The sequence below is a fragment of the Myotis nattereri genome (genome assembly GCF_964212035.1).
Source record: "Myotis nattereri genome assembly, chromosome: 11".
In the NCBI taxonomy this organism is placed as follows: domain Eukaryota; kingdom Metazoa; phylum Chordata; class Mammalia; order Chiroptera; family Vespertilionidae; genus Myotis; species Myotis nattereri.
In genome coordinates, this window is record NC_138086.1 from 35,954,611 (window position 1) to 35,968,490 (window position 13,880).

Genomic DNA, 13,880 nt, shown 5'->3' on the forward strand with positions numbered 1-13,880 from the left:
TTTGCCCACCTTAGTCCTTGCTAGCCAGGACCTGGGAGTGGATCTAGTTCCTGGAGTCTGCGCTGTCAGCTTCAGCAAGTTGCTTCTTGTACCCAGTTCCCACGGAATGCTGTGCTGGACAGTGACCCAGGTTTTTCTTCTGATGCTCACCCTCCCTCATGCTTTCCTCCTCAGGTATTAAACGCTCTTCAGAGAAAAGGAGAGGTTACAAAGGAAGTTTTTCACAGGTGGATACAAAGAAGCACTGAAGGCTCTAGGGCAGTGATGGCGAACCTATGACACGCGAACTCATTTTTTTGGTTGATTTTTCTTTGTTAAATGGCATTTAAATATATAAAATAAATATCAAAAATATAAGTCTTTGTTTTACTATGCTTGCAAATATCAAAAAATTTCTATATGTGACACGGCACCAGAGTTAGGTTAGGGTTTTTCAAAATGCTGACACGCCGAGCTCAAAAGGTTCGCCATCACTGCTCTAGGAGCTCATCGTTGGGGAAACACAATTAGACTGTATCGGTTTTTTAAGGCAGGAAAAGCCACACAGGGACACAAAGGACAAGTCCTGTGATTCTGGGACAGCCCCATTGGCACTTTACGCATGGGAAGGGTAGTGAGAAATGTCCATTGCTCCCACCCCATCACTGTAAGCTGTTTCCATTGGCTTCCTCCTCCCTCCCTCTGTGGCCAACTCACCTGCCCTGTGGTAGGAAGGAGAAGTTACCCTCATTTTGATAAGCAAGACAACTATGTATGCTTACCCAACCTGAACCTCAACATTTGAATATATAGTCATACATAAAATATATATTCATACTTGAATATATATGTTCTGAAGATCAATATTGGTCTATAAGCTGATAGTACAAAAAGGTGAAGAAAGTGGAACAGTAAGAGGATCCTAAACAAAATGTATTGCTATTGATGTAGCATTTTCTATCTCAGAGATCAGTACTGGAGATTTGATCAAGCAGATTTTATCCCAATAAAATGAGCAAGGATCGTAACCCAGGAGGTAAATTATCCACAGAAAATGTGCATAAACTGGAGAACAGTTCATAAAGGGTCTTCACTTACCAAGTTCACATTGCTTTCAAAGAGCTATGAAGGAACAAACTTCTAATGAAATAAGGTATCTTGAAACCAAGATTCAAAGAGTGATGTCATCCCCCAGAAGATTTGAGTCCAGTGCAAGATAGTGGCATTCTTCTGAAAATGACTCTTTTTCCTTCCTGCAGCTGGATCATTATCCTTCTGTGAGTTACCACCTGCCAAGCTCATCTGACACACTGTTCAACTCTCCCAAGTCGCTCTTCCTAGGAAAAGTTATAGGTAAGAATTTGGGGCAAATTGCTCACATCCTATATTCTAAAACTGCTAGTTCCCCTTTTAAGCAGATTGTGGTTGGTGATTGGGGCATCCAAGTCAATGATAGTTGGAATCAGTGCTATTTGGTGTGTGGCACACACTAAAACACAACTAAAAGCAAGTGTCTGCTCCTGGCTTCTTTATGTAGAATATGTTCATTGGTTTCTTAAAGACCTCCACCTGCTAACGATATTTAAATTTTTTTATTCTAAGCATATCAATGTGATTCTTTCTTCCTCTCACTCCTGAGAATAGCTCACCTGGTACTATTTGCAAGTTAGAAGGCCAGTAGGAATTGGGAAAATGTGACAGAACAGCCTCCCCTGTGTGTGATCGTGGCTTTATGAGTCATCCTTGCCCTTTTCTTTACTATCAGTCAGTGCTGTTGAGACTAAAATATTGATATGATTGACTAGATATTTTTAAATGATTAAGCCAATGGATCTTTTACTATGAGAATGTATATTATGAACCCAAGATGGAAGTAGTAAGATGGTGGATAATGTGCTGGCCAAAGAGGAGGGTGGCTCTGTGTCCAGTGGATAGTGGTGATGAGGATGGTATTAATCATAAAAGGCATTTAATTTAAAAAAAAAATGGGTGTGAGGAACAGATAATAAGAGAATAGGAGACCCAACCTATAATAAAAATAACAATAATATAGGACTTATTGCAGGCCCAACTCCATTTTAAGCACTTTTAATATATGAACTCATTTAATCTCTGTAGCAATTCCATAAGATAATCAAGATTATTATCTCCATTTTACAGATGGCAAGACTGAGGCACAGAGAAATTAAATAACTTGCCCTACTTAATAAGTGGAACCAAAACTTGAACCCAGATAGTCAGATACCTTGGTCTATGCTCCTAATATAATCTCTGTGATGGTTGACTTAGAAATGAGAAGGGGGAAAAAAAAAGAAGACTTGTGCAGAGGAGGGTGACTAGTCGAGGGATAAGCCCTACATCTCATGCTAGAGAGGGGCCAAGAACAAAAAGTATCCCCAGACCTAGAACCAGGAACATACCAGGCAAAATAACAGGCAAGCAGAGTTGTATGTGAGACCACAGAGGAAAAGGGGAGGTGGTGGTGACAATGGCTCTGTGAGTGGGTGGGAGAGGAAAAGGAATGATAGCTAAACTTCACTGACAACCTACATTGTTTTAGGCATCGTACTAAACATTTTACGTGTATAAATATGAACATTTAATGTCCCGACAATCCAGTGAAGTAAGACCTATGGTTATTATCCTCATTTTACAGATGAGGAAACCAAAACTAAGGGAGGTCACCTTGCCAAAGTTACTCAACTAATATGTGGTCTTGGGCAGATCAAAAGAACTTGTCATTAAGGGTCAAGGTCCAGAAGGGCTGCAGCTGAAAGTCAAATGATGTCATTAATTTGGAACAGGAAGTGGCCATTCAGTGGGGTAGAGCCCTGGCATTCACAAAGCATATAACCTGAGATATTGGCGAGTGTCCAAATGCCACCATATGCATTCCCACAACTCAGTCAAGAACATTTGAAAATATGATGTGTTCCCTCATGGCCATTGATGTTTAATTCCATCAAACTCTACATTATGAAACTAGGATAGTCATAAAGACATTATATACACTGTGACTCTCCTACAGTAATATCTACCATGAACATACCTAAAACAATGGACTGTATTGCTTCATGAAGCTCACAAAGTCAAGTTTTGACAGAACTGTTGGGGGATTGCTAGATTCCCTCACTATAAAGAAAACTCTCTGGTTCATCAGTATTTCAGGTCATATGATGAAAGTCATACTTTGCCAAAATTACCTATGCAACACGGCTAAGATCTTCAAGGTCCTAAACAAGTAACATCATAAAGGCAATGTTCTCTGTAACTAAGAATCTACTGTGCTGTGGAACTGTGCCAACCTAAAAGCATAACACAAACCTCAGATATATGAGTGTGACACCCAGCGATTTATCTCCACCAAAGGGAAATTGTACTGTGTTCGTAAACTAACTGTGTGTGGCAATGAGTAGTTTAAAGAACTGTAAGGAAGTCCACAGTCCCAAGATAGAGATGGCATCATACACATGAGAGCAAGTCAGGATGCTGCCAGGGATCCCCAAACGATGACATCTCGCAGTGATTGGCTCATCCACACCAGCCCATGAACTCCTTGCAGACCAAGACAGTGTCTCATAGCCCCACTGTCTCCTAACAAGGAGCAAATAAATATTTGTTGAATAAAGACTAAAAGGGTAAATAAACATAATGAATATCATCATAGGAGTATACTATAGCATGTGAGGGTATGGATGCTGCTGCTAATACAACCAAGAGAGTTAATACAGAAGATGTGCACTTCTCGTATGTCTTTCGATCTGGTTTTTCTCAAAGCAGTATTTGGTAGTCATGAAGTTGAAAGGATGTCAGCTCTGAAATCAGGCACAGCTGGTGTCTTAGTCAGGCTGCTATAACAGAATACCATAGGCTGGGTGGCTTAAACAACAGAAATTAATTGCTCACAGTCTGAAGGCTGGGAAGTCCAAGATCAAGGTGCCAGTAGATCAGGTGTCTGGTGAGGACCTACTTCCTAATTTGCAGACAGACAGCCATCTTCTCTCATTGTACCCTCACATGGTGGACAGAGGGAAAGCGAGCTCTCTCACCTCCCTTCTTATGTGGTCTTGGGCAGATCAAAAGAACTTGTCATTAAGGGTCAAGGTCCAGAAGGGCTGCAGCTGAAAGTCAAATGATGTCGTTAATTAGGAACAGGAAGTGGCCATTCAGTGGGGTAGAGCCCTGGCATTCACCCTCATGATCTAATTGCCTCCCAAAGGCCCCACATCCTAATGTCATCCTCTGGGGGTTAGGATGTGAGCATATGGGTTCGGGGGAACACAAACATTCAGTCCACAGCAGCTAATGATGTTTGAATCCAGGCTCTGCCTCTTGTTAGCATTGAACCCTCGGTCACGTTCTTGAACCTCTCAGAACCTGGGTTCTCTCACAAGCTGGAGCACAAATGCATACTTGCAGGTTGTTATCTCTCAGTGGGGAAGTGTGTTTTTTCTTTTTAAACTAATGTATTTGCAGTCTCGCTGTCATTTTAATTTGCATCTCTCTGATGATTAGTGACATTGAGCATCTTTTCATATCTCTCTTGGCCATTTGTATGTCTCTCTGCATAAGTGTCTATTTAGGTCTGCCCATTAAAATATATATAGTGATTTCAGAGAAGGGAGAGGGAGAGAGAGATAGAAACATCAATGATGAGAGAGAACTATTGATCGGCCTCCTGCACACCCTCCACTGGGGATCAAGCCCACAACCGGAGCATGTGCCCTGACCTGTGCCCTGACCAGGAATCGAACCATGACATCCTGGTTCATAGGTCAACACTCAACCACTGAGCCATGCCGGCGGGGCTATAGTTAGCATTTTTTATGCTGGCTCTGTGCCAGTCGTTGTGGTATGTGTTTTAAGTGAAGTGCTCTCTATCATGCTCACAACACTACCCTAGACCACCATTACTCTCATTGTATGGAAGGTGGAACCAAGGCTAGGAAAGCTTAAGTTATTTTCTTAAAACAGCACTGTTAACACTTAGGGTCAGATAGGTCTTTGTTGGGAGGAGGGGACTGTCCTGTCCATTGTAGGATGTTTAGCAGCTTTCCTGGCCTCTAGCAACTGGGTACAAGTAATGCCACCCCCCAGTTGTGACAGCCAAAAGTATGTCCAATCATTGCCAAAAGTTCCCCATGAGGGCAAAGTCCCCACCAGCTGAACCACTGGCTTAGAGTCCCGCAGCTAGTCACTGGTGGAGCGGGGATTTTAAATGAGAGATGTGTGACACTAAGGGCTAGGCCCTGCTTCCTGGTAACACCTGCATCGTTCAGAATGATGGAGAAGCAAGGAAGCGATCTGACCCCTGGAGATAAATTCTGTTACCATAATCAAAGTCACAGTGAAGACCGAAAAATTCATGTGGGTGCCTGGGGAGGCTATGGCCACCTCCTCAAGCCAATCTTTCTTAAAATTGGATCATTTAGTAGGAGCAGGATTGGCGAGAAGTATTTTTAAATTTCCCTTTGAAAACAACCTCTATTTTAGTGAGAAATAACCAATATGCATTTACCAGCTATGTAAATATCCTATCTAATAAAAGAGAAACATGGTAATTAGCGTACGACTGCTACCCTTCCCATTGGCTAATCAGGGCGATATGCAAATTAACTGCCAGCCAAGATGGCAGCCGGCAGCCAGGCAGCTGGAAGCGAACATGAGGCTTGCTTGCTTCAGTGACGGAGGACTCCAACATTCCCCGCCTGCCTTGCTGGCCTCTGAGCTTGCAGTTTGAAACATTGTAACAAATATAGAAGCTAAACAAAACCCCAGAAACCAGCTTTCAGCGAGCCAGGATCTCAGAGCTGGAGTTGATACAGAGTTTTGATTATAGAACACAAACAAACCAGATACCTGCTTTCAGCAGCGGAGGCCTAAGAGCTGGAGCCAGAGCTAAAGCTGGCCCAGAATAAAAAAAATAAAAAAAAAAAGAAAAAAAGAAAAAAAGGAGTGGTTGGGAGCTTCAGTCACCCGCCAGCCTGAAAACAACCCTCAGCCCCTCACCCAGACTGGCCAGGCACCCCAGTGGGGACCCCCACCCTGAAGGGTGTGTGACCAGCTGAAAACAGCCATCATACCCTCATCCAGGCTGGCCAGGCACTCTAGTGGGGACCCCCACCCTGAAGGGGGTGTGACCAGCTGCAAACAGCCATCATCCCCTCACCCAGGCTGGCCAGGCACCCCAGTGGGGACCCCCACCCTGATCCAGGACACTCTTCAGGGCAAACCAGCCAGCCCCCACCCATGCACCAGGCCTCTGTCCTATTTAGTAAAAGGGTAATATGCCTCCCAGCACCGGGATCGGCAGAGCCGCGAGGCCTCCCAGCACCAGGATCAGCGGAGCTGAGAGGCCTCCCAGCACCGGGATCAGTGTGACGGGGGCAGCGCCCAAACCCCCTGATCGCCCTGTGGCTCTGTGTGTGACAGGGGGCGGGGCCACAACCTCCCTATCCGCCCTGCTCTGTTCCTGACAGGGGAAGGCGCCCCAACCCTCTGATCAGCCCTGCTCTGTGCCTGATAGGAGGGAGCTCCCCAACCCCCTGATCACCCTGTGGCTCTGTGTGTGACAGGCTGCGGTGCCCCAACCCCCTGATCGGCCCTGCTCTGTGTGTGACAGGGTGTGGCGCCCCAACCTCCCCACCCCCCATGGGCCCTGCTCTGTGTGTGACGGTGTAGAGCCATAACCTCCCCATCAGCCCTGCCCTGAGTGTGAGAGTGGTGGTGCCCCAACCCCCTGATCGGCCCTGCTCTATGGGTGATAGAGGGTGGCGCCCCAAACCCCCCTGCCACGGGCCCTGCTCTGTGTGTGATGGGGTAGAGCCATAACCTCCGCATCAGCCCTGCCCTGAGTGTGACAGGGGGCGGTGCCCCAACTCCCCTATCAGCCCTACTCTGTGAGTGACAGGGGGGAGCTCCTCAACCCCGTGATCAGCCCTACTCTGTGCGTGACAGGGGGGAGCTCCCCAACCCCCTGATTGACCCTGCTCTGTGCGTGACAGGGTATGGAGACCCAACCCCCCTGATGGGCCCTGCTCTGTGCGTGACAGGGGACAGCGCCCCAACCCCCTGATCGGCCCTGCTCTGTGCATGACAGGGAGTGGCGCTGCAACCTCCCCATCGACCCTGCCTTGAGTGTGACAGGGAGCGGTGCCCCAACCCCCCAATCGGCCCTACCCTGAGTGTGACTGAGGGTGGCATCGCAATCTCCCAATCCACCCTGCTCTGTGCATGACAGGGGGTGGCGCCCCAACTCCCCAATTGGCCCTGCTCTGAGCCCAACCAGGGGCTGCACCTAGGGATTGGGCCTGCCCTCTGCCACCCGGGAACAGGCCTAAGCCAGCAGGTCATTATCTCCCGAGGGGTCCCAGACTGCGAGAGGGCACAGGCCGGGCTGAGGGACCCCCCTTCCCCCCGAGTGCACAAATTTTTGTGCACCGGGCCTCTAGTTCATCTATAAAGACAGATTGAACTTCAAACAGCTATCTCGTGTACTCCAGTGAGGTTCTGACACCTAGAGATCAATGCCCCCAAGCAGTTGCTTAATCAGAAATTGATCTCATGAAAGAAGAAAAAGGAGGTGGATCTAAATAAATAATCTGCCTTCACAGGAGCTCTTTGATGAGCATCACTTGAGAAAGGACACATGGAAAGGATGAAAGAAAGGGTGCCTGATTGAGGACAAGTGTCATCTTTCTAAAGGGAATGGAAGAAATTTATTCTAGAAATAAAAATGTGATCCCTGTCAACCCACATCACGATTTTAGGATGGGTAGTTACATATCTGTGTCCTTAAAGAAGAAGGTCAGAATAATGGGCCACAAGCAAAGCTTCACAAAGTAGAAATTTCACCAGACCTACTTATGTCCATTTTTCATCATTTACTAGCTGAATGATATCATAGACTTTACGTATATAATTTTCAGCAACAGATTTAATAGTCTCTCAAGAAATCTTTAAGTCAAGGAAGAGAAACATAATAGGAGGCCTGAAGCAGGCTCTTCTATTTTCTGATGGTTTGGGTTTGTTTGTTTTTTCAACATTTCCATTAATGCCTTGGATAAAGACACAAATAGAAAGTTGATTATGTTTGTAAATGCCACAAAGCTGAGAGGGATGTTTTCATAAGCTGGATGATGAAAAACACTTCAAAAGCATCTTGACAGGCTAGAAAGGTAGGATAGAAATAATGAGATGAAGTATAGTAAAGATAAACTTAATTCCTGTACTTAGCCCTCCCTCTCCCTAAAAAAAAACACGTAAGTAGAAGATGGAAGTCTAAAGTCTAAAAAAGACAGAGGGGTTGGTTTGATGGAGAGTTTGATATGAGCCAGCATTATGTGGTGATCGACTTGTCAATAAATACAATTCTGAGCTACAGCAATGAGAGAATTGTGTCCAAAGCATGGAGTACTCTCAGACCTCAGCTGGGATGTCATGGCCCATCCAAGGGACCTCATTTAAAGATGGATATTAATCTCCTGAAGAGAAAACCAGACAAGCAATAACCCATACAGGCAAAAATAAAAGACCTGGGGATATTTATCCAAAAAAAAGGTAGGATTTCCAAGGAGAGAACCCATTTTCCATCTTCGATGATAGCTACAGAAAGGAGGGGTTAGGCCTTGAAAAGGTTTACTTAGCAGAACAGAAGGAGACCAGTGAAAGAGGGGGAGATCTCAGTTCCCTGTAAGAAAGAACTTCCTAATAATTAGAGCTATTAAAAAATGAGTGGCCAGCCCTAGTCGGTTTGGCTCAGTGGATAGAGCATCAGCCTACAGACCGAAGGGTCCCGGGTTCGATTCTGGTCAAAAACATGTACCTGGTTGCAGGCTCCTCCCTGGCCTAAGCCATGGTGGGGCTTATGCAGGAGGCAACCAATTGATGTGTTTCTCTCACGTCGATATTTCAGTCTTTCCCTCTCTCTTCCAGTCTCTCTAAAAATCAGTGGGGAAGTATCCTCTGGTGAGGATTTAAAAAAAAAAAAAAAAAAAGAGTGGCCACACCCTGACCAGGTGGCTCAGTTGGTTGAAGCATTGTCCTATACAACAAAAGATGGCTGGTTTGATTCACAGAAAGGGCACATACCCGGGTTGTGGGTTCAATTCCGGTAGGGCAGCCTGTGGGAGGCAACTGCGCTCGCTCGCTCTCTCTCTCTCTCTCTCTCCCTCCCTATCCCTATCCCTATCCCTATCCCTATCTCTTTCTCTCCCTTCCTCTCTCTAAAATCAATTTTAAAAAAATTTAATGGTAAATTTTAATAAAATTTTACTCTGAGAGATAGAGAGTGGCATTTAATCGTTTTGTTTTAAATGAGTGGCCACTATTTTGAGTTTGTGAACTCTCCATTACAGAGAGCATTAACAAAGACTAAATGGAAATGTGTCCTGTACTTTGAGGATTTTTCTGGATTTATTGAGACCAGATTAGATAAAGCCTTAACCCTTTGACACAATAACATTGATGATCTGAATAATTTTTTTCTTTTTTTTAGTGAGAAGTACAATATTAAAGTAGAGAAGGTTCTGTTCCATGTGAGAACTAAAAGGGTAATTCTGTTCAGAGTTCCTTGCTCTCATTATGGATGTACAAAGATATGGATTTAGAAGCAAGGCAAAACTCAGTGCTCATCACATCACCGTAATGCAGTGTTATTAAATAGAGAGCCTCTGTTCAGGATGGTGGTATCTTCATTTTAGAAAGTTAAATCTGAGCCCTCATTTTATTAATTTCTTCAAACTATTTATGCCATTGTGGTGATTCATGATAATATAAAATCATAATGAAGTAGATCTATTCCATAATAAAAAGGCATTAATTCCTCTGTGTCAATGTGAGAAACTGTGTTTAGAAAGAAATTGAATATTAATGTGAAGTCATTATTGCTTTACCAACCATTGCTAGTTGTCAGTGGCAATGTCTAGGGTGGTAAAATTAAAGGTGAACACCTATCTATCTGGATTTAATGTAGTTTATAATGATATTGGTTCCATATCCTAATATTTTCCAAACTATCATTATTCAAAGCAACTCTGATTGGAGATATACATATTAGTAACCACTAAATGATGTGTATTTTGCTCTAAAAAATATATATTGTTAATAAGAAGTGCTATTCTCGGGCTTTCCAGAACTTTCTGGAACTTTAGCCAAGGCTCCTCACACAGCAAGGAATGACATACTTGTAACTTTATTAATTGTTGAGGTGGTATAGGTGGTAGGCACTCTATTGCTTGCTAAATATTTTCAGCCAAGAAGTTTGAGTAGAAAAGACGTGCACTTTCTGGGCTAGAACATTTAGTGGCTGATGCCAGAAGCTCTGGAATCCTTTTGTCCCTTTGGTGTGGTAACTAGCAAATCTCAAGACAGCAGCTGTTCCATCACTTGGGCCCCTCTGTAACCACCATGACCAGGGAACCCTGTCAACTCATGATGAATCTCCAGCATAAGAAGGAAAAAACCTTTGCTTTTTTAAGCTATGGAGACAATGAGGCTATTTGTTACTGTGGCACAACCTGACCTGTCCTGATTGGAACATGGGATTGCAGTTAAGAGCAATAGCATTTGCCATTATGCATGTGGGTTTGCATTCTTACTCTGTTACTTACAAACTGTATGATTTGGGCAAGTCACCTCACCTCTTGTGTATTTTGTTTCTTCATGTATAAAAGAGAAATAGTAACGGTTCCTAACTGGACTCAACAAAATGATATATTTAACAGGTATCACAGGGTCCTCCATATAGTATGTGTGTAACTACAATATTATTTGTATTCAGTCATAACTAAACAAGAATATAACCATCATTTGTCATGTGCCAGGCATTATATATGTCATTGGAACATCAGTGATACCTGACATGTGGCAGGTTACGTGGGAGATGGCAGTACAGGGTTTTTTGGAAGCAAGAAGGAAGGGCACTTGAGCTAGTCCAGGAAATGAGGGAAGGCATGTCAGAGGAAGTAGAAGCTGAGACCCGAATGATAGAATTCTCTGGCAAAGCAATGGCGTGGAGAGGAGGGCAGAAAGAGGAGGAATTTTTCAGTTCTCTGTTGCTATGCGGCAATCCACCCGACACTCGGTGGCTGAAACAATGCTATATTACTTCACATAATTCTGGGGCCTGCCTGGACAGCACTTCTGCAGTATGTGGTCTCAGCTGGGGCCTCAGGATGACTACATGGTCTAGAGGGGCCCCAGCCACGTGGCTGCCCAGGAGTTTAGCTGAGGCTGTCGGCCAGGAGCCTCACTTTCCCCTCACGGACTCTACATCATGGCAGCTGGGCCCTAAAAAGAATCATTCCAAAAGCAAAGGTGCCAGCTGGTGACCTCGATGACCCAGCCTCAGAAGTTACAACATCCCTCTGACCACATGCTGTTGGCCCAGATCTGGGCTTCGGCTGCTCCATTTGCCCACACTCAGGGGAGGAGACGCAGGTTCTATCTACTTGGTGGCTTAGTGGCAAGGTCACAATGCCAAGGAGCACGTGGGATGAGGGGTACTGTGACGTCCTCTGGAAACACACGGTGCGATGAGGGAAATTGGAGGGCCCACAGCCAGTGCCCTTCGGAATGGTGAACCCGAGGCACATGATAAAAATGCTGCAGCGGTAAGCAGGGCTCGGATCAAAACAGCCTTAGAAGCCGGTCCACACATCCTGATTTGCTCCAGGACAGTCCCAGTTTCCATCTGCTGGGACAAGAGTGATTGACCAGCGATGCCCACATTCACTCTAAGCATGTGAGCCGGTGTAGGTTGATAAACTGCACGACCACCTGTCCTGTGTGGGGTTCTCCGTTGAGGTCAGATCTTCAGCCCACGTTCCAGGGAAGGAGACGCCCCTTGGTGGAGTAGAGACCAGGAGAGGAGAGGAGGCATGGCCCGGAGATGAGGATTTGAATGCGAGTTCATATGGGAGGAGATCCCAGGAAATGTGAGTAGGGGAGTGCAGAAATTAAACAGGGAAAGGAATGGAGCATTTTCAAACCCTCACCGTTGCAGCGACCAGCACTCAGTGCTGCTGGGAGCTTCGGAGGCGGTGCAGGTCATGCCTCAGGAGGAAACTAGGGCTCCTCCCCATCCACGCCCCCTCCCCAGCATGACTGAGAGCTGCTTCCGGGAGTGGTAAGTCCCCAGCAGTTCCGGCTTGCCCAGGTGCCCACCCAACCTGCTCCCCAGGCCAGAAGAAAGCTCAGAGCACAGGGGCTCCCAGGCAGTGGTCTTTGGTCTGGAGTCAGAGGGGAAGGGGAGCTACGGCAGGGCTTTCACCATGTCTGCCATATTACAGGATTTATTTACAAGTCATGCTAAGGTTCTGATGTTATCCCGGGGGCAAAAGGGTGTCATTGAAGCATTTTTTTTTAATCAGGAGAATAACCTGATCAGGTTGATGCATTAGAAAGACACCACATCTGCAGAGTGGAAAACGTATAACAAGAGTGAGTGAGAGGCTGCAGGGAGACCGCTGGAGGTTTCTGTGGTTATACAGAGCTGCAGGATGGAATGCACAAACAGCTAGGATACCAGAGAGCGTGCAGTGTCTCCATTTGTCCCTGATGATCTGATACTCCTCCTGGCAGCAAGGGCAATAGACTACCGTCCAGCCTGGTTGACAGTGAGTCTGACCTGATCATCCCAACAGTTGCTCTTGGTTGTGCTCTGTCCCTCTGGGAGAAATGTTCAGTCTCTCCAGTGGCCGCCCCGCCCCTGCCTCTTTCTATATGATGGTTAAAAGGATGTTGAATGTAGAGGGGATGGGCAGCAAGAGGCTGCTGCTTAAGGGCTCTCTTGACATCATCATGGGAGGGACCTGGATTCATACTGGTCCTTGAGTTTGCATGACCTGCCATCTGCTGGCTGCCTGGTCACTGGGTGCTCTGGCCGTGGGTGATAAAATCTGTGGTTGAAGAAGGTATCATCTCTCTTTGATGCAGGCAGTGCTCCAGGGTCATCTGCCACCTTTGCTTCCTTCTGTCCCCTCATCTCTCACTCAAGACAGGTCCCTGGTCTCTGCCACATCCTGCACCCTCCCCATCTCATGCAGAGGCACTGAGAGCAAGGTCACCCATACAATCACTTTTCAAGCCTTTGGTCTCGTCATGCCCACTAATGTGCCAAAATCCATAGTAAGTCACATGGCCTAAAGAAGAGTAAGAAGGGAAATAGACTGTACTTCTTTAGTGGAAATAACAGCAAAGTGAGGTGGCAAAGGACACAGATGGGGGGCGGGGAGGAAATGGGGGGCATTAATGCAATCTACCACATTCCCTGTTATCAAATTCTCCTACAACTAGAAATAGCATCATGTCTTCCCCATTTAGCTAGAAGGCTGGATACTGCCTCTGTATCACAGGAAAACTGTAACCTGCTTAGTCCTTAGTGGGTTAAAAGGTATGAGTAAAGGGATTTGGGGAAATCATTAATTCATTTAAAAGTACAGTATGTTGAGTGCTTATATATACCAGGTGATAGAGATATAGCCTGGTATATACAAGTCCTTGCCCTTATGAAGCATATATTCTAGTGGGCATGGAGAAATAATTATAGACTATAAAGTGAGCTAGTGATAAAGGCTATGGAGGAAAATAAAGGACCATAAGGGCAGAGGGTGTTGAGATGCGCAGGAAGGCCCTCGGTGAGAAGGTAACATGTAGGCAGAGGTCAAATGTTGCCTTTGGGGAAAACTGGGCAAAAAATACAAGGGATCTCTCTCTATTATTTCTTACAACTGCATGTGATTCTGCAATGACTTCAATACACATTTCAAGTTTTAAAAAAGTAATAGTGGCCCTGGCTGGCTGGCTTAGCTGATTAGAGCATCATCCTGATATGCCAAGGTTGCTGGTTTGATCCCCAGTAGGGCACATGCAAGAAACAACCAATAAATGCATAAGTGAGT

At 45.5% G+C, this 13,880-nt stretch overlaps 1 protein-coding gene across 1 annotated transcript in view; it reads left to right on the forward strand.

Annotated features, from left to right (window-relative positions):
• The window catches only part of CNTNAP2 (contactin associated protein 2), a 1,809,641-nt gene that overhangs the window by 1,720,924 nt on the left and 74,837 nt on the right, over window positions 1-13,880 (forward strand). The window contains exon 21 of the mRNA XM_081102720.1: window positions 1,239-1,332. Coding sequence (XP_080958846.1) covers window positions 1,239-1,332 — 94 coding nt within the window. The remainder of the gene's footprint in view (window positions 1-1,238; window positions 1,333-13,880) is intronic.